Source organism: Malurus melanocephalus, unplaced genomic scaffold, assembly GCF_030028575.1.
Source record: "Malurus melanocephalus ecotype Western Australia unplaced genomic scaffold, MMel_1.1 scaffold_108, whole genome shotgun sequence".
Taxonomy (NCBI): Eukaryota; Metazoa; Chordata; class Aves; order Passeriformes; family Maluridae; genus Malurus; species Malurus melanocephalus.
The window spans coordinates 404974-427176 of NW_026623340.1; the positions used below are offsets into that span (position 1 = coordinate 404974).

The following is a 22203-nucleotide window of genomic DNA, read 5'->3' on the forward strand; positions in this document are numbered from 1 at the left end:
AGAAGCAGCAATAGTTTAATCAATATTGTATTTTACAGTCACTCATAACTACCAGAGAACTGAGCAGCATTTTAAGCAGTTCTTTGTTGTTCATGCATGAAACTACGTCTTTTTAAAACAATAAAGATATGTAAGTAGTTTTAGGGTCAAGGATTGAGTATTATATATAAATACAAAAATATTTTGTTATTKGTCTCCTATCCATTGTAGTTGTTTCTTATTATGTTTTTCTCATACTAGCCATTTTTAAAAAGCTGATATTTACTTAATAGTCCCTCTGTTGAAGGAAATTTTTGCTTTTTTCAGTGTAAGCAAGATTCCTTCGAGGCAGTTTTAAGCATCCAGAATATTGGAGAAATCTAAAAGAAAAAGATCCCCAAAACCCAATCCCAACAGCTCACAGCAGAAGAAGCTTTTTACTTGAAAGTTCCTTCTSTGAGCAAAGTATTGCCTTTATAAATTTAAAAGGAAAAAAGCACAGGTATGTTATTSGTAGGGCCGTATTTACTAGAGATATGAAGAAGAAATTACAGGGGGAGAGAAGATGGCACTACCTAAGAAAACACGATTTGGGATTTGGCAGAAAGATTTCCACTCAACCTGAATACATCTGTATTGAGGTTTGAGCCCAACACCATTAAAGAGTGGGGGTGAAAAAAAAAACCTGAATGGGTGGGTACCAACCCAGGAATCCACTGAATCCACATCACAGAGGTGATGGCAGCTCAGTGGGCCTGATTATACAATAAAAATAAAAGAGAGAAATACTCCTTGGAGATCCATGCAACTGCACAAATTCCATGGGTATTCTCTCACAGTGACTAYTAACAGACAAAATTTAACTCTGCTTAAAAATGATGTAATTCCCATTTATTTCAATAGGAATTTTGCTTGCACTAAAACCTAAAAAAAAAGCACCAAATAGCCTTCCCAAGCCCTCAGGGTTTGCACCCTTTAGTTTTCACCATGCAGTTGGAATATAAATAATTGTTATGGTTCAACATTGCTCCCTCTCTAATATTGCACAGAGGCTTCACTAAGAAATGCCTTCAGCTGATTCTGTGCAATGGCATGGAAGTGCTCAGTGATCTGTTATGTCTCTGGATACCAAGATGCCTCAGCTTTTGCTTTTTTATCATTTAAAAAACTCTCATTTATTATTAATGGCATTATTACTAAAATGTCATTACTTACGTTTTATTAGTAAAATATCAGGACAGTATTGACTYGTAATTATAAAACAGCAAAAGGCTCTGCAGCAGCAGCATTTGCATCTTGGAAACCCTGCCCTTCAATGACACAAAAATCTTCCAGCAATATTAATCGGGCCTTTGTGCATGATGAACTACTATTATTTTTAGGGAACTGTACAACTTTATTTATTAATGGKTATGTGATATATGCCAGAAAACTGACAGGATGTTCTGCAGGACATCTCTGCAATGATCGCTTTCGGAGCCCTTGCCTGCAATTTTAAATTATATAACCTTCACATTGCATTTCACAGCTTTCTATATGTAATTATAATGGAGTGGCAGCTATGCTGTAGTTAATGTTGAATGTTGTTTTCTGCTTAAAGGTCAAGTCTATTCTAAAATCCATATTCTTAGTGAGATTGTCTTGAAAATTTGCTGTGCCTACTTGGTATGCAGAGCAGTGGTCTAAATTATGATTATTTGTGGAAGAGGTTTCTGAGAAACTCTTCTATAAATAAAAGATAAATAAAGCTGCTCTAAAACTTCTAAATGTTACAAAAAAAATCACATGATTCTTCTCATTTGTGTGTATGTGTTATTCAACCTATAGCCCTAACCATCTGCAAACTGATTTCAGTTGCTAGGGATTCATTTTTGCTAGWGCGTGTCTCTTCAGAGAAGAAACCTTTAAAAATGTTAATAAAGATAATAATGAACTAAATTTGGCATGCCTAAAAGAATTAAATGCACACATGTATCGAGATTCCCTCTAGCTTGGTATTTTGCACCAATGTGCCATCAAAAATGACTGAAAGACTTAGGAAGAGATGCTGTGATTATTTAATCTAAATTAAACACACTCTCCGCCTTTGGAATTCGAGATGTGYGAGTGAGCAGGCTGCAGAAGGCTCATTTAGAAATTTTGCCTGGGGATAAAAATAACCTGGGAAGATTTTAAMATTTTCTAAAAACCAACCCGCTGACACCAATCTTAATTCTGAAATATTGTTAAGGAAATTATCACTGATTAGCTGGAGGGAAGAGAGAAGATAATAAGGGTGMACTAATCACATTTCCAGCACAATGAAACCGAATCAAATGAAAGCAAGTTTGGGGTCAAGGACTTCCTGATGCACTGTCCCCTCCAGAGAAACTCCAGAGCTTTTGGTGCAGAGCTGGAAATACGAAAAGTTGCCAGTGCTGGCAGCAAAAAGGGCTGCAGAGCTGGAAACCTGAGCAGAGGGGACTGCAGGATACACTCTGGAAGGAGTGGGAAAAGTTAGAGGAACAGGAAGGAGAGGAAAGGACCTGGGAAGGAAGGGGATGGATGGATGGAGAGAGAAGATATCTAAACACAGCCATRAGAAAATGGGATATTGGGTAAGGAGTGAGCAAACTCCCCTCCTTGTGAAGGAGGATCTGACAGCAATCTGAGCCCTGCTTCCCTTATTCCCATCTTGCCAAGATTGAAGAATGGTGGGAAGATGACTGAGTGAGCTTAACAGATGGGCTTGTACTTCCCAGATTGCTTCARGTTGCATTAATCTCTGTGGTGGGTTCTCATTTAGCTGAGAAAATGTCACCAAAACAAACGAACCGGAGCAGGCTGGGACGTGACCGGCAGATGCAGAGAATCTCTCGAGCATGGAGTGGGTAAGGCAGGCAGGCAGCATTCCCATTGCCTGCTCACTGCAGCCCTCCAAAACTCATCAAAGACACCCCAGGCTGACTGGGAGTGTAAATGCCTCAGAGCAGCAGATATTCCGACAGAAATCAGCAGAAACGGGACATGGCTGATGGCAGGGAAGAGAGGTGACAGAGCAGTGGCCAAAATRCCACACAGACACAGTGAGGTGTTGGGAGAACTGCCCCAGAGCTGGGCACAGTTCATCCCTGTCCATTAAACCCTCACACCCCTGCCTGCATGTGCAGCCCCATTTCAAGAACGTGCCAGTGTTCACACCCTTCCATCCTCTCCTGGTTCCTGAACCAACACAGTGTGTCCAGTGCAAGAAAGGCCAAGGAGAAAAATGCAATGTTTTGCTGGGCTTGCTGAGAGCATCCATGAGGGCAGAAAAAACCTTAAACCATAATAGAGAATCAGCAAAGGAACCAACAGGGGTTTGGTGCATTATTCCAGAAGCAGCAGTGTAGTGTAGCATGAGATGATGCCATTAACAAAGGACACCAAGTAGATTTTGGATTGCCCAAAGTTCCTCAACGCCTCCATGAAATAGGAAGTGAATAAATTCAAGGTGAAAGGAAAGTGAGGAAAACTTCAGGTCACACAAACACCATTTCAGAAAACGCGTGAACACAAAGCAAATACAATTTACATTTTGCTGTAATTAGTCTGTCCTTGATGGTTGTTCCAACACAGCAACCATTACATCTGCTAGCAGTGAGTATTTCCAGTCACTAAAGAAGCTGTGGATGGAGCAGACAAACATTGTGAGGGTCTGTTTGCTCCTGAAGGATTTAAACCAGCTGCCCAGTGTCCAGAGCACACCCCAGCCTCCTGCAAGCCCAAGGAAATCCCTGCTTATCTTTTAGGGCACTCGAGGATCGGCACCATGAATGTCAAGTGGGCTGCTGACACCATCCACCAGCGTGGAATTGCAGGGGGACAGCAGATCCGGGGGGTTCACACCCTGCCCTGCTCAGCCCCTCCAACACAACCACAGCTCCTGGATCCCCACACTCCAGGAGCAGGAGCAGCACATTGGGATTCACCACAGCACCCTCACTTGGAGCCTGGATACCGTCTGACAATGCATTTTGCTTTAATGCATAAATTTGAAGCAATGTAATTTCCATTTATATGTGCACTCTGTTGGCCACAGCAGCTTTCCTGTTTTTATCAGGCAGACAAAAGGTTTAAGCTCTATAAAGGGTGGCTGATATTTAAGTTTTAATAAAAATATATTTCAGGTATGTCATCCTTTCCTCAGGCTGACCTAGCCTACAACATATTATTTACATAACTGCTGCAATATCTATTTCAAAACTGACTCGACAGCCCTCTCCAGAACTGTGAGCTGCCCTGCCTGTCACCATGATGGGTAAACACTGTCACCTTTTCACAGCCCAATGAAATATAGAGAAGTAGTAAAGTGCACCATCCATCACAATGGCACTAAGTAGGTTTTTGAAGTAGATTTCAGATCACAAATGCTCACATTTTTACTCACAAATGCTGTTTAGACTGTTACCAGAAAGCACAAATTGGATGGCTCATATACAATGGCCGTATGATGAATGGACATGACAGGTGGTCAAAGAAAATGAGTCTTGCTGTTCTACAAATAACCTTGTCAACATGACAGTGGAGCTGTAGCTCTGCTGGTAGCCAGACTGCAAGAGCTTAATGGTTTTATTTGCTTCAACTTCTAGCAAACCAAACAGACAAATGAGATACAATGAAGCAGCAGCACCGAAGCAGCATTAGCAATTCAGCCTGATTAAGTGACACATAATAGGAATTTTCTGCTAAGGATGTGCCACATTTGAAAGAAAATTATTCAGGGTATGAGTAGCTGCTATAAAAATACCTGTTCACAGGAAAACCCTCGTGATTTTGCAATCACAAACCACTGCAGGATATTCAAAATACGCGACTTGTAGCTCCACTGTAAGCAATCAAGTCACTTTCTGATGGCTGAACCCAGCAACAGCCACCACCTGCTATTTCTCATTTAAAGTTTTCCTATTTCCATTAGTTTGAAAAGTAGAGATTTGTGTAGGATTGAAAGCTAGACCATTGGAAGGTTAGATCACTCCCAACTCACCTGTAGCCTAAACAAATAAGAAAATTTCCCTTTTAGGGCAAGAACTCTGTATCTAAGGACATTTCTGTTTCTGCAGAACAAAAGAACGCATCCCAAGTTCCCTAAGGGTGCTGAGGTACCTCAAAGAACTGACTGTAAAACTACACAGAGAGTCACTCTTTGGCTCCAGTACAAGTCTGGAGTCTTGCCAAAGCCAAGGTCCAGCCCTTGTGATGAGGACAGTGTTTGTGGGCCTCATTTCTGCTGAACTCATAGGGAAAACTGCCCTGAAACAGAATGAAAAGTGAAGCGTGTACTGCTGGGAATAAGAGCAGAGATTCTTCCCGGAACACTGGATTTCCTTCAATCTGATAAATTTGTTAGCAACACATTGACATTCATGAAATAAAACCTCAAAGGTCACAACCACTCTTTTCTCTCATTACAGTTAGTCTTACTAAGTTACAATGAGGAAATCATATTAAACATGGAGTTTTTAAGTGATATGAGAAGGCAGTCCCACTCATTAGTACTTTTCATTCACCCATGGAAGTTAAAGCACTCATCATKCAGGTTAGAACCTCTTCTTGCCTATTTCATTTTGCTTCTCAAGCACAAACTTTGAACTGGACCGAGTCCCAGAACAGAGGCTCACGAGACTCAACATGGAGATTAGGCATGCATAAATATATCTAAATATATTATATTCACAATCTGTTCCTTTATACCCTGTAAGTGCTCTAAGTCATAAACAAACATGTCTTTTAAATAAGAAAGAAAACCAGATGAAAACCCCCCTGCATCAGGGGAATAATACATGATATTTTCAAGAGGAAGAAGTTAACAATAAAACAATTAGCAGTGAAATGGMAATCTTTAAATTTCAGAAATATTTGTTGAGATTTATACTATCTCAGCTAGGAAGGTAAACAGAAATGATGGCCCCTTTGTGTGCTCCCAAGCTAAAGGAAAGCAGACAGTGAAGACAGTAAACAGGATAAAACCAAGATAATCCAAGATCGTACTTCACTTGCCGAGTAACAAATCCAAACAGAATCTTTCTGCTGACAAAACTTCCTACAGTAACCACAGTAAGATAAAAGTACAAATCAGGGTTTCCRAGAGGAAACAGAGCAGATGTGTCAACTGAGTTGTCATGAAAGAAACTATGTGAGATCCATGACCATAATTCAGAAACTCCAAGTATTAGCCCAGCACTCCCACCAGTCTCATCTCATCCTTCCTAAAAGAATCTCTCAAACCAGTAACACTCATACATCAGGGAGGATAAAGTGTAGCTCCAGACACAGCTCTCATATTTTCACACCAAACAAAATGTGCCAATTCATAAACACAGATAATTTTTTTAAAAAAAGTATTTACATATATATATGTGTGTGAGTGTGTGTATCTCCTCTTAACTATTCATAAATAGAAGTTTGAATAAATGTTTTAAGTTTAATTAAGATAAGCAAGATTGATCAGATCATAATTCACATTAACATGCTTAGTTTAAGGCTGGGCATTTCACCACAGTACCAACTGGATTGTTGATCTTAGAGATCTTTTCCTACCCAAATAATTCTGTGATTCTGTGTGCAATTCTCCAGTCAGGTTCAACAAAAGCGGATATTTCTTAACTCTTTTTCCCCACAAGTGACAGAGACAAATGCTCACGTTACCTCAAGAGTTCCTTTKGCAGAATAAGCCGCGTACGAGTGCAGGAGGTCTTGGCTGGGAATTGTTTTGGGGTCTCTGCTGCACTGCTGTCCACTGGGATAAAAGCATTCCCCGCTGTCCTGYAGAGTTACTGTGTTTGCAGAAGGGCCTGGCAGGTCAAGCAGAACGGAGAAATTCACCAGGTGGACATCTTCCAGGCCTTGGGAACGCCACTGACCCAGGATTTTCATTGCAATGTCRGCATCATCTTCTCTGGGGAACTGCAACAAATCTCTGGAAAAAGAAAAAACAAAAAAAAACGCCCCACATGAGTAAACACAGGTTTAGTTTATTTCCTAACAAGACTCTTGTACCTTAGCATGCACCAGTGCATAGCTTTATAAAAAATCTATCATCAAATGTGCAAAAAATCTAACCACCCTTCATTTTTTGCATTTTTTTTTTCTAAGTATGAGACAAAGACAACTGCTTTTTGGGAATTAAAAATAAGAAAAAATATATGTATAGGAAACATGTCCAATTGAAATAGAGAATCTTACAGAAATTATCACAGTAACTGTTTCTACATTCCTACATCCGTTGCTTATCAAGTTTCTAAAATTTAACTTAGCATAAATTTAACCAATCTTTAAATATGAAGAACCCAATCATATGGAATGCATTCCAGGCATATGGAGTATTTGTGAAATTCTGCTAAGTTGGTGTTTTGGGGGTTTTTGTGTCTACTGCGCTCTCAGGATTGAGAAAGAAGATTAAGGATCACAGAGGTATTGATTTCCAACCACAGAGATACTGACACTGCCTGAAACTCTTGTCCACAACATTCTCTTCACAAAAAGGCCATTAAACTTAACTGCTTTAAGGTCCCCAACAGAACTTCAAAAAAAAAAAAAAAACCTGCCTGTCTTGCACACATCAAAAATAAATGGTATTTGAGAATCCCACCAAGTGCTGTCCAGGCTCCCCTGCAATACCCCAAGGCTAAAGGCACTGGTACTGCTTCCAGAAGGGTCCTGCACTGACCCCAGGCAGAGCCCCACCAAGCCAAGTTTATGATGGAAGTCGAGCACAAACATTCCCTTCTTCACCCATCTTGTGGTGGAACAGACCTTTGAAAAATGAACATTTACGCCCTAGATAACATCAAGGCCTTAAGAAGGCAGAAAGTGAAATTACAACACCTATTACACCTAGAAATAGCTCAAAAATTACATGCTGCATTCAAATGTCTGATGCCCACCATCACATTACATGGGCAGAATGATTATTCCAACACACAAACGTTTTTTACAAAATATACATATCTTTGTACAAAGAAATCCGTGTTTTTTTAAAAACCATATTTGTTCAAACCACTACGTTGCAACCCAGGCTGCTCTTCTCCAGCCAGACTGCTCACACACAAAGTTCAAAATCTTTACAATAACACTGGCCTTACAYTGAGACTTCAGGGATCCTGTCAGGAACAATAACTGTCTTGGAGATTTAATGTTTTTAAATTATCTAAAATAAGTCTTCAAGCAGTCCTCAGCACACCGATGACTTAATCCAATCTGCAGCATATTACAAGTTTCCAATTTCATCTCCTGTGCCTGCTAACTTAATGACATAAACTTGGGCAGTGCAGAAAYACAGAAAGTTGTTTGATTAACGCAATCATTAACAGAATATCTGCATTTCCCTCAGGTGACAGAAACATTAACAGAATAAATAATTAAAGAAATTTATCCCAGGCCAATAGGGTTATGGCACACTGCAACCAGAGGTATTCAGTCACAATAAAAGGGATTAAGCATTAAAAGAGGAAAAAGATACAATAACCAAATTGCTCCCTTAGTAATAGAAGTTACTTTCCAGCTCATAATTAAATCAACACGCCTTTGAAACTTTTGTGAYAACATATCTGATTAAGTTACAGAAATGATCACACTCACTGTTTACTCCATAATGCCTTTACAGCATGTTAAAATCAAATTGCAAATTATGAGCACACAGTATTTTACAATAAATCAGCAATATTAGACTACTTTGATAAATCTTATGAACACACCAGAAAGATTCTTTTTTCCAGATTTATTGCAATCACTGACTTGCATTTGCCTTTGATGCATGAACTCAGAGTATTTTTTCACATACTGATTGAAAAACAAGTACAACACGCAAAACCAGAATTTCCTAAACCCAGCCAAATTCAGAAAAGGGTAAAGTTTGGCAGTTTGGCCTGGAAGGATYCCAACACTTCTCATGCACTTCATAGTCTTCTCTTTAAATTCTCAAATAACCTACTGCCTAAAACTTKCAGGGCTCAGAGACTCTCAGCAGGACGATTTAAGCAGTGGAGAGGAGCATCAGCTCGGGATGGGGATGTTTCTCAGTTCCCCAGGCAGCTCCATGTTCACAAGGAATCAATACCAATGCAATTGACCATTTCCATTTACAACACTGCCTCTGATAACTTCCGCCAAATTTCTGATTCCCTAGCTCACACTAAAAAATATTTTACTCAGGTTTTTTTTTGAGGTTCATTCAATGGGAATAGCTACAAAGTTAATGGGCACATCTCAGTTGCTGTAAATCTACATAATCCAATGAAGTGGAGCCAGAACAGATTGAAGATTTGGTCTCGAGTTAGAATCAACACTAATAAATGTAACAATGATAATCTGAACATTCCTGTTTCTTTATAGGATGCTCTCAGAGATTTCCACAAATTCCTGGCCTTTGATTTATAATACAGATCAGATATYGAACTRAYGTACATCAGATCAGGACATAAACTMATTTCTTGAGCCTTTTCCTCCATCTCAAAATGAACAGTTTCTGAACTCAAAAAAAAAAACTCAGATAAAATTGCACTTAGAAAGTACACCCTACTTCACTCGAATAAGGTAAAGATTTCCCACTTTGAAATGATGAAAAGACCACCACTATTGAAGATTCAAAGTCTTACACCTAGAAAAATAATTTTAACTAAGTTGAAGATACACCTTCAATAAAGCCAGGGGTTCTGCAGCCTCTGCTGCTTCAAAAGGCCGTTCTTTAGCAGACGATTATAAAAGATAAATGAACATGCACACAAAATATACAAATTTCATTTTCAATTTGGTAACCATGGGGAACAAAGACCTGCCGTGCCTTAATGGAAAGTCATTTGCTACAACAGCACTTTCTGACACAGCTTGCCAAAAAGAGAACAAGGTATTGCAAATAAGCCAGCTGGGACACTGGAACACCACTCAACAGATACTGAAAAATTACAACAGGTCACTCTAACCACCAAGAGATGGAATAACTCCACTGTATGACACAATTACTTCTCAGATAATCCTATTAAATTGCTATAAACCCCCATGAAAAGAAAAACCCGACAATTGCAGAAGGATTCTACAGATTCAATCTGAAAAATCTACCAGGACAAAAATTCCCCTCAAATACGTGAAACTTCAAATGTGGTTGGTTTCGTTGTTTTTTTTCCTTTTCAGATTCACCATCTGTACTGCCATGAGCATGGGGAAATAGCCTACWCTTCCTGGCCTACTAAAAAAAGTAATCTGAATTCCAGTTTTGCAGAGTTAGATGTCTAAGTGTCTTATTCCCTTATTTTGCCTGCGAATTTTCRCTGTTTTCACTATTTTCTTCCCGTTCAGTGAAATCGTTCATCAAGCAACGACGGTAATTGTAGATAAGAACTAACAACAAATGCAATTTTGGAAATTTTACAGGTTGGTTTTTCAGCTATGTAGTTGTTCTCAAATCCTGCGAGCAGCAACAACTTCTCATATTCTGTAAAGCTACATCAGATCAAAGTGTTCTTGTGCCTAATGTGATGCTCCTAGCACTGATAATCACAAAAGAATGCAAGAAACACATCATGTGGCGTTACTACATTTACGTCCTCCCATGGAAATGTCCTTTTCCTTACCCTCAGACTTTGTCCAGGCTGAGTTTTAGAAATTTTTGCAGGTGTTGAGGATTTCAGAGCTCATTTCAGTCCTTAGGCTCGGCAAACAAAGCAGCATTTCCCACACTGGCAGGAAGAGGAGTTATTTGTGTCCATCACACACAGTGTGCACACACGGGAAACACTCAGGAAATACCACCTGCCCAAGCCACATCTGCTTAAATTTTAATTACATGTTCCTGTTAATTAGGGAGCTCCACTGGGCTGGGCTCCAACCTGCCCGCTTGGATTTCCCGTGGTCTGAACTGACGGCCACAAATTTGCTGCTCCCAAAATATATAAATAAATAATAATATAAAAAAAAGCAGGTCCAAGAGAGGATAAATATTTATCAGGAGGTGAGAGAAACGTGCTCATGGTGCATGAGGATCCTGAACCACCTCAGGCTCTTCAGGTTACACTGCAAACTCACCAGCATCTGCTGCACAAAGCTGATCTACGAAATGTCCTCTGTCACATCGACCATCAGTCTTCACACATTCTGGATATTCTGGGCATCTCYCTAACACTGAACTCTCAGGCTTCCAATACTTACAACAAACTGCACTGATCTACTTCTCATAAATTTATTCTTTATATTACAATAAATTGCTTTCAACAGATGAGCTGTTGGTAATAACAGYTCTTTCAAAATATATACACAATGAGGATATCTACAGAGGAAACCTYTTTTATTATTATTATTAAAGGATCTCTTGTTTGAAAAATGATCTCTCAAAATGCTGCCGTTTTCTTTCACAATCAATAACATGCCCACAACTAGATTTTTCTTATTAACTTTCACAGTTGCTCAATTTCAGTCACAAGAGAAAGGTTTTCCTCTGTGGTACACAGGATTAAGTGCATTCATAACATCACAAACTCTATTCATACAATACCATTTAAAGCATTTAAAATAAACTGCATGCCTTGACCTTTATTTTGGACGTACGAGGATATCTCAGCCTCTGCTTTCAATACAGCAAAGAGAATATAATTTTATTCAAAGCTTAAAAATCTAATTATTTAACGAAGAGTTTTTCTATCTTTTCTCCTAATGCAAGAGAAGAAACAGCTCCAAGCAGCTGTGCCCTGCATTTTCCAGCAGGTTACGATGCTGAGCCACAGCGGAAGGAAAACGGTGAAAAGACAATCCCTCACCTTGAAAGTGTTTGCATATAACCCTGCATCCCCTGGCAGAGCACTGACCCAGCAAAACTTCACAATGATACAATCTCCTTTTCTTCCCAGACCACGGGGAATATGTCAGTGTCTCAATAAAATGTGACCAGCTGCATAATCAAGTCCAAGTGGTTCCTTTTACTGTCGGAGACAATTAGGTTTACTTCCAGCAAGAGACCATTTCTGTGTGGATGTGAATAGCAGTGGATGGTTCTTTTTCTATACAGAAAATCTATTGATCAAAAAAACCCTTGGAACCTTGCTTTTTATATAGAAATATCTGCTGATCAAAAAAAAAAAAATCTCAATACTTCTCAACTGGCAGTATTTTATTCCTTTAAATTGCCAATCATTAGATTACACTGTGAACTCTAATTACACTGATTGTGTCATTCTGATGGCACTGGACATCTTTATTGCAATTGCATAATTTAACTTTTAAATAATACCCCAGTTCTCAAAGGACAATGAGGAATTAAGAGGGCACGCAAACCCRAAATAAAAAAMCAAAACAAAACACAGCAACATAGCAATGCTTAGGAAAGCTACCTATTCTTTGAAGACTGAGGATGACTTTGAATTAGATAAATCCTCAAATGGATGTTTAATTTTTAAAATTTGAAAAGAATGTAAAATAATTCATTCATGCATTTTGAGAAGTTAACCTTAGATACAGGAAAACCTCAGACAGCCACAAGATGATGCCATGTAACTTTCCTGTTACCAGCCTCATTTTCTTATCAGAATATGGTAATTTACCAGTGCAATTCTAATGGAACTGCAGAGATTCATAGCTGATACATCAGCCTGGACATTTTACAAAAATATTTAAAAGTTCAGTCAAGTGTGTTGGTTCAAATGAAAATTGCGGATAAAAAAACAGGGGAAAAAGGATGAAATACCAACTCCACATGCTTATGTAAGGGAAGTGTTATCACAAATGCCATATCACATGGCTTAGTTCTGATAATCTCCATCTCACCAGCTGAGCTGTGTTTCAGATGCATTTGTTTTTATCTGAAAACACTGACAGCTTCCAAGTGACCCTTCAGTTCTGATACACAGCTGAGGAAATCAGCACTGATAACCAGAACACTGTCCTGAAGTTATTTACACCGTACCACAAATCCAACTGCTTGTGGATAAACTAAAAGCTCTCTCCAGGGCAGCAAGCATAAAATCTTGTAAAGACAGGCTTGGGGAGAGACCACAGGAGATCATTTGGTGAAGGCAGGCTCAGCTCATCCCACTGCCACTCCAGGCATTTGTTTTCCTGCCCTCTTCCAAAGATATTATTCTTGTCCATCCTAAATAATCACCCTGCTGTATTTAGACACACTGCATTTTCTCCTTTCCTCCACTCATGCTGAGAACAGACAAATCTTTTTCTCTCTGAAAGTTTTTTTCTTACATACTTAAGGATTGCTCTCATGGCCTTCCCTCAACTGATCCTGTGTTAAAATCAAATTTCCTCASTCTTTTCATCCATTTCCTAAGAGCTACTGCTCCTGAAATCTCCAGCTGCCCTCCCTCACCTCTCCTGGCCCTCTTCCAGCCTGTCCCCACTCYTCCTGAAGCAGAARTCTAACAAAAGGCCACTCTGAATAYGACATTTGCACTGAAAATGARGGATTAGTATCCAATYATCATTTGCCTCCATAAAATTCAATTATTATCCCTCTGCTGTCCTTTATTTTGATTTCAACTCTGTACCTCTCCAGCGAGTTCATCGACTCCTTCAGCTCTGCTGACCTCAAAGGGGCCTCATCATTTCATCACTCGTTTGCTGCAAGAAGGAACAGTCCTGAATACATCTCCATGAACTGTATAAAACAGGTCACACTCTCAAAGTGCTGAGAATCCACTGCTAAAAATGCATTCACCTGCCCACAAAAAACCCAAATAGCTCCCAAAAGACAACTAAGCTAAAGTGCAAGACTTCTAGAACTGTTCTACCTTCCCCACACCAGATTTCACTGTACCCCAGTGTGGATAAACCTGAAGGATAAACTTTTTTAAGTTCCTTTCCTGTGACATGTTTTGTATGCAACATTTCCTGCTGTCACTTGGTATTCCCAAGACTGTATCTCACTCCACACAAATTCATCCATTTATCCACATTTCCTTGCCTGTTCCAAACTTTCCTCACACTTCTGGCCCTTCTCTAGCTGAAAATAAAATAAACCTCACAAAGTGTCCCCAGAACAGCGGGTGCTGGTTTCATGGAGAAATACTTGCACTGTCTAATTACCTTTCAGCCTCCCCAATGATCTAACAAAAATTTTAAAGCCCAGTTTTAAGAGAATAGAGCACAAATAAAAGAACAAATAATCAGAAATATGCAGATGTTCAGGCATTGGAATCAAGGCTGAAAAATCGCCCCTGCCATTCAGCACAATTTGATGTGCAATCACCTGAACTGCTCACAGCCAGGACAAATGTTTGTTGTAGTGCAGTGATGGCTCAACCCAAAGGCCAGAGTGGGCTGGCTGTTGMTAGACAGTAAAAGTGCTTTAATCCAAAGCTGCAGTGTCAATTAAATCTTTGGGAGAGAAAAAAAAATTAAAGGCAGAATCAATGGAAAACTTGTGTACATTTTTTTTGTCTCACTTTCAGCAAATACATTATGAGCCTGAGTTTGCTCTTAATGCTGTGTGTTAAGGAAGCCACAGAMAGACATGAGGACACAAAAAAGGATTCAAGAATTTATCAGTGAGMAGGTTTTCACTGGGTATTCACACAGAGAACACAGTCAAGAAAAAAAATATTGTCGTGGCCATCCTGCACTGCTTCTTACATCTACTAGGAAGGCAAAGCCATCTATTAAACTATCAAGTAGCTGGAGGAACTGAGGGAGGCAGATGGTCTRTTTGTTATTAACATGACACGACTACTCGTTTTCTGGGTAAAAAACTACCTACGTGGATTTTGCAGACACAACATTTCACCTCCACGTTTCTTAAAAATCTGTGACATTAACACGTATGACACATTCACTGACACATAAAAAGGATAAATATCACAATGGAAAAACCAGTAAGGGGTCTGAAGTTTAAATATATTTAATCAAGTGGAACATACAGAGCAGCTTCAGATTTCTTAAGCAGGGGACTAAGAAAATGTCAAACCACAACTTTTTTAGGGTAGCTACAATCAAAATTGTATGGACAAAAAAAACCCCAAAAAATTGAAAAATTTTAACTGTACCTGAAGCAATAGGCACTACAGCATAGGTATCCATAAAGTCTGTGTTTTGGGAAAACTGAAGATAAATTGAATTGTTGTATTTTATTGGAAACTTTCAGAAAACAAATCTACCTTATGCAGCAAATGCAGGAACCTKGTGAGTGTTTCACTCCAGCCTAATGAACATCATAGCCCTTCTTCACTTCTTCCTCCCTCCATTCCTCCCSAAACTGGTTCACACTTACAGCCCATATTGTACCTATTCACTGGCACTTTCACTGCTGGCAGAACTCTGCCAGAAAGAAAAAAAAACACCACAGTGAAAGACTCAACAATTCCCAGGCATTTATTCCTCAGAGCAGCACACTGAAATAATCAGTTACAGATTTTRCACGCATTTACTTTAATAAAATGACTTAAATTGTGCAAATCCATATGTGGACATTATTTTGAAGCTTTCCCTCAACCCCAATTAAAACCATACTCAAGTAAGTGTCTTTTAAATTAAAATACATATGTCTATATGTATATAAACTCCTTCAGTTTCTTACAGAGCAGACAAGGACAACTAGGACAGCACTCACTTCTGAATTTTGGTGAGATGCTTCATCAAATTACTTTGAATTAAAACATCACTCCACAAGCAGCAATTACTCAGAGACCTGAGCAACTTGGGGCATGTTAGAAGGCAAAAAGTAGGAGAAGTACATTACTGTGAGCCTAACTGCTGAAAAAAAAAAAAAAAAAAAAAAAAAAAAACCAAACAAAAAAAACAAACCAACAATCTGGAAGTGCCTGCAATACTGAGTGAAACAAATTGTGGGTTTTATTAAATCTGATTTCCAATTAAAACAAGTATCACATGTGGTTAAGCCTTAGAAACTTTTTTTTTTTAAATCACTGTAACAGAGAAACACATGGGAAGACGCTAAGCATATTTTCAGTGAAGTTAATAGTTTTGTCAACAAAATACAATATTAGCTGTGATATTTATGTAAGCAATATCTTTCAGAGTTCCTACAGGATTTATGACAGCAAAAAGACTTAAGCCTCTCYTTGGAATTGCATGTGGGATCATCTTTTCTACAGAGTGTTTGAAATAGCAAATTTCCTTAGCAATCTGTGGAAATGCTGCATCAATGCAGAGTCTGAGCAAACACAGAGGGAGCACAAAACGGCTTCAGTCACCCAAATATGTGCCAGTCACTGTGAATTAGGATAAAGATTGCTTCTGCATCTTTCTCAGTGATGAAGAAAGATGTACTTGTACTTTGTCAAGACTGTCAAACCTTGCCTGGACTTTCTCTTCTTCCTGGAGTTTTGTGATTTGCTTTGGGATGTGGCTGTGAAGGAGGGTYACCTCTTGTCACACACTTTTTTTAACATTCTTGGGAGTTTTTCTACCCCTTCTCCAAACCACCCTCCCTTTCCCACTACAAACTGTCCTTTGGTTACCCCAATCTTTGATGGCTTCACCACATTTCACTCCTGAATCGTCCCTTGTCAGCTCCAGCCCACTATTCCCCTAGAACATATTACTCTGTGTGCTAAGCTGACAGGATCAGCAAACAAATAATATAATGCATTTGAGCCTTGGGACTGAATAAATGACTGATGAGGCAAATACACCTTRAGTGGAGAAAGAAAGAAAGAATTCAACTTGACAGGGGAGCTGGACCACATATGCCTCCCCCAGCCTTTCATTCTGCATATCACAAGAGAAACACTCCAGAAGCATTGGCTTATAAAAATAATTTACTCACAATATCCAGATGGTGAGTGGGGAGAGGAATAGCCGAGCTGCTGCAAGTGTTTTCCCACCTTGTATTCAGATTTTAAAGTTTTAGATAAAAGTGATGTCACTTGAGGTGTCTTGGCAGCCTGTGCCCACAGGTTTGCTCTCTAGGCTAGCAAAAAGCATAGATTTGTACAAAATTGGGTAGAATCCTTTTCCACCTCAATAATTRGGTCCTAATTTTTATTTAACAATATTATTCATGGTCTTCATGACTAAGACAGCACCTTTCTTCTGAAGGAAGAAAAAACTAGTTTATTTAAGGTTTGGATTGTTTGGGGTTTTTTCTTTTTTKGGGGGGGGGGTAATTGTAAGATTTTGTATAATTTTGTTATGCAAGGCAGATGAGAACATTCAGAGAGCTGAGAGATGGGAAATGAGAATAATTTTGCTCTGCATCATCTTATCTTCTACTCACCTTGGCCACTATATTAGGAAATGTGATTTAATGACACATTTCTGTGAAGACAACAGCTTTGTAGCTTACTCTACACTACATTGCTAGGATGCATTTCTTAAATCATCAACAAAATTACCTTTTCTAGCTATGCATTTAGTCCACCTCTCAGCAGCTGGAAAGACTGAATTAATCAAATTAGCCACAGCCAAGATTTCTTTTTACTTTTTTTTAAATGGATGATTAACATTAGAAGCTCAGATCCGTATTTAGACATATAAATAAATAAAATCTTGAATTAAAAATGATGAGCACTGAAAATCAGGCCACCTACTCAGGAGTTTTATTAAATACTTAAGCATAGTTGTTTCCTCCTCGTTTTCCCATGGGAGACCAGCAAGTCCACAGCATCAGGCATTTTTGTAAGGACAAGACAAAACTCAAATGGTTCAACCTCTTCTACCCACTCAGCTCTCAGCCCAAAGCCTCAAGAGCCCGAGTGCTCTGCTTTCCATCATTTGCTGCTGAATCACACTGAAAACCCACCCAATAAAATCTTGAATTAAAAATGATGAGCACTGAAAATCAGGCCAAAACTCAGCCACCTCTAGCCTCCCCCAAACTGAAAACTACAGTTTGTTCAACTGAGCTGATGGAACAACGACCCCACCTCAACCAGAACAGTCTGGGGGATTATTTACACAATTTAAATACTATCTATTTATTAATCAGGCTCATCCATTAGAAAGGGAAAATATTTTTTGTGCACCAAGTCTGCTCCCTAAGAATAATTACAATTTTTTAACAAGCCACCATCCAACACAAGTTCTCTTCAGCATTTCTCAGGCATCCACAGTAGGCACTGGCTGTTCTGCTTCCTGAAATGAAACCAGCACATCAAAACCTTCTGTCTGAATGAGCCTGACCTTTTCAAAGCAGTGCTGTTAATAAGATAAAATAAACTGCAGGACCCCAGCAACCAGGTTAAAAACCCAGCAAATAGCCAGGAGATGACATGAAATGAGACCAAGTGGTCTGCGTGTAATGAAGTAGATGATATCCTAAAATTGAATCAGCTTCCAATAGCCAACATCTGCTTTTAAAATACAGAGATAGATCTGCATTGGTAAATGAAAAGGCAAAAAGTGTAGTTAAAGGCAGTCAAAGGCACACTGTTCCTATCCATTCGTATCCCAGAACCATGATGCCTGAAATAATGATTGTTACTATACAACCTTCCAACTTGGCAGAATTAAGGGTAAAGCACAAACCAGATAGACTGTAAGAGGAAAACACCTACTCTACTTCCTATAAATGTGCAGATCTCTTATGTGAACATATAATTGCAAAAGCAACTTTTCACAATTGCATTTTCTTAATTCAGACGTCACAAAGATTTACAGAATTTATATAAACCCAGGAATAACAAGTAACCCATGAACCTGTGTGTACACAGCATCAGCTGCTGGGACCCGAAGGAGCCTGACACCTGCTTGATCTGCTRCTGCTATTTCCCAATTTAAGGCAGATTGCAAAGCACCAGAAGATTTCAGTGCAGCTCTTGATGACAGCAAGGTGTTTGGAACACAATCTGCTGTCTSTGCCCCTCCACTTGTCTCCTGCCAGCTGCAGCACAGCCCCCAGGAGCCACAGCCACCCCAGGCTGCTCCAGCCTCATCCACMCAGCCTGAAAAACACACACAGCAGCTTCCCAGCTGCTCTTGCATGATTACAGAGCAAATCTCAGTAAAAATAAAATAAATTAAAAACAAAAAAAAAAATACAGTCTCTAACAAGGTCAAAAATTAAATGTAAGCTCCTACCACAACAAAATTGCAGCATCACCTCACATACACTGAACTCTGTCTCTGTGGGTTAATTACAGGGCAAAGCTGTGCCCCTGTGTTGTAGCCCCCAAAGTTATGGTACCACACAAAGGGCAAAGTTTAAATTAATCAAAGCCATTTTACATGCTATCTTCACACTCATCAGTTCCATAATGTGACAGAGGCRTTCGCAGTACAAAACCCCATCAAATGATTGCAGAAATTACAGCATTATCRCCATATGCTTCAAAAATCTTCTAATGCAAAACCAACTGTAATTCTTTTGCAGTACTCACAGGAAGTGATCAATTCAAAGAGACACTAGTTTCTACCAAAAAAAAAAATATGTACCATTACTGTACAAAATTCTCTTAAGCAACCTAACCAATATTTGCCAACACTCCAAAACCAATGATACACAAAGTATTTTCATCTAAGTAGCCTCCTTCAGTAGGCAGCTACTGAATTTTTATACATCTTCATTACATAACTAAAACATAACTAAAAACATAAAAATAATACACCCAAAACCATAGAAGCCACTTACATAAAAGGCTTTAATGAGCCTGAAATAGACAGATAGRTGAACTTAATCAGATTACCCACATCCAATCAAGGAATTCAAATTATTACAGGTTGGATTATCAGATTATTCCCACCAAGTGTATCATTAGAAACATTAATAAAATGAAGGTTGCAGTTGTCAGCTGATGAATGMAATGTGGCCTCACACATATAAACACAAGGAGACAATATGTAATAAGTTATTTTTGAGAGAGGGGGACTATCTATAACAAAAGGATTTTAACACTCTGATTTTTTCCATCTCCTAATCCAGATGTACTCTGGAAGAAGTGGTAACTGAAACATTCAGAAGGGTTTGGGGATCCTTAACTGTATCAATTCCTCACAATAGCTAGCACAAGTTTGGCACATTCCCCAAAAAAGGTCCAGTCAGTGCTTCAAGTGTATAAAATACAGCTTAAAGCAATGTCAGAAACTAAAGATGGAGCAGAGGAGTGAAAGCACAAGGCACAACACTGCCAAGATCCCATTGTGTATTACCAACTCTCATTTTAGGCATATCCGTGTAATGTGACCAACTATCAGCAAGATTTTTATAGGATATTACTCAGACAAGCAAAAAGTACTTGAAATGTCATGTGTGGTTCACAGTGGAGCCTTTTCCCCCAGATTTATACACAAATTCCTATAGAAGTGCCTACAGCAACAAATACTAAATTTCCAGCCATGCAAATCTGTTTTTCATTTAATCTCAAGTTTTAGCTCCTGGAATACTGTGGCAATGTCAGATTTTCAGCTTTCATTAAAAAATATATATTTTAGCTGTTAATATTAAAAAGCAGAACGTACCAGAAATGAACAGAGGACTGCTCAGCAGTCAGATAACAAATTAAAAAGTATTCCTATTCAGATATAATTGCTTTCACTGCTCGAGCACATAACAATAGAAAGCAAATGAATCATTTTGCCTTGTGGTGTTGACAACACTGCTTTGTGCAATATTTAAAAAAAAAAAAAAATTAAGGCAGTGAGACAGCAACACAGAGGGACGTGGTCTCACATGGCTTTGGTCAGATGTCCCCCTGCTCTGCCAGTGATGGCTTTGGGGCCACCACTGCAGGGTCCCAACAGCAATGACACCCACTGCCAGCCTTTGAGGGCAGCCTTTAGGGTCCCTTCTCTGGTGGCAGCTCAGAGGATTCAGCAGGCACAGAGCCACAAGAACACATTCAACACACACAGGGCTGTGGATGCTGCCAGSAACGGCTGCACAAGCCTGGTCCAGGCACGTGAGCACAGAGAAAATAAACAAAAGCAGAATATGGAATGATRTTTTATTCCCCATGTGTGTGCATGCCACACCACAGAGTTGTGTTTCTGCAAAGAGAAGAGAAAACCAAAGGGGTCTGGAGCACTGCAAACCCTGAGCCAAACCCTGCTCTGATTTACACSAAGGAGAGGAAAAGGATAGACTAAGAGATGTATAAACCCCTCTCACTCACTATAATATAAAGAAAACCATTCTAAACAACAAGCCTATTCTGGAAAACCCCTAGGCTAACAATTTAATTTCTGACTGCAGGGATATTACCTTGTTAAATCAACARTGAAAGGCTTTCCCTTCTCCCTGTAAATGCATTCTCAGTCCTTCCCTTTCCCACCGTACTCCTGCCGCCAGATGGAGGGACACAGCCACAACCCTTCCTGYGGCTCTTGACTCGTTCCAAACAAATAAATACAGTTTAAAGTTACTGTMTGCACTGGAACTGGAGGGAATATTTGGGCCAGCAGCCCCTCGCTCGCCGCTCCTGCTGGAAAAGCCATACAGCAGTGGTTTTATGAGGAATAAAGGCATTCATTTGAAACTGTGCTGAGAATATAACAGTAATTTATGTAGTTACCAGTTACAGTCTTTAGATTAGGAGAGGATATCCAGCCAATGCAGGATTTATTCTTTCTAAAGGGGGTTTTATCTTGACACAGAGAGCAAACCAAGGAGGGTATAGTTTTGTTGTAAGCATTGTATACATTGTGAATAAATTTACTGCAGTAAAAGGGAAAACAGTTTAACTCTTCAACCATCTGCTATAGGGTGACCCTGCTAATTTAAGACACAGTAGAGCAATATTGATGAAAGCAGAAATTATAACAACTTTAGTGAGAACTCAGAAGCTGAAAATAGGAGTGAGAAAACTTSTATTTATGTCTGGAAAACTCCCATCCATTCCTTATTCACCCAGTCTCTGGAACTGAATAAAATGTTTTCTTCTCCTGTTGCTTCTGACAGATTAAGCAATTCCAGAGTTGCCCATAATTAATTCTGGCGTGAAGGTAACTACCCTTGCACAGTCTGGAAGACAAATGAAGTGTCAGAGAAAGGCACCCCAGAGTAATTTGTTTCTTGCCTTATCTACAAGGAACAGGTGTAATTTTTTAACAGGTGCGATAGGACAGCACCAGACAGTGACTCATCACTACTCAGTAAATGTAAACCTAAGAGAAATACGTGGAGCACTAAGTGAAAAGTAGGGAGGAAAACAGAAATCAATTAGTAAATTAAAACAATCTGACCCCACTGGCCAAAACCCCAAATASGCCTTAGGTGAGCATCAGATTGTGTAGGTTGAGGAAATGCTGTTGATGGGAGGCTCTGTCAGAGCCTCTCCAGAGTGCAGATGTCACACCACTGTCACATCACTGTCCCCACAG

The 22203-nt window shown here is 39.3% G+C and overlaps 1 protein-coding gene across 7 annotated transcripts in view; it reads right to left on the reverse strand.

Annotated features, from left to right (window-relative positions):
* Nucleotides 1–22203, reverse strand: part of NAALADL2 (N-acetylated alpha-linked acidic dipeptidase like 2) — a 365473-nt gene that overhangs the window by 148148 nt on the left and 195122 nt on the right. For all 7 annotated transcript variants that reach the window (XM_057369378.1, XM_057369377.1, XM_057369376.1 and 4 more), the window contains one exon: nt 6646–6916. In XM_057369378.1, the coding sequence (XP_057225361.1) occupies nt 6646–6916 (271 nt within the window). The remainder of the gene's footprint in view (nt 1–6645; nt 6917–22203) is intronic.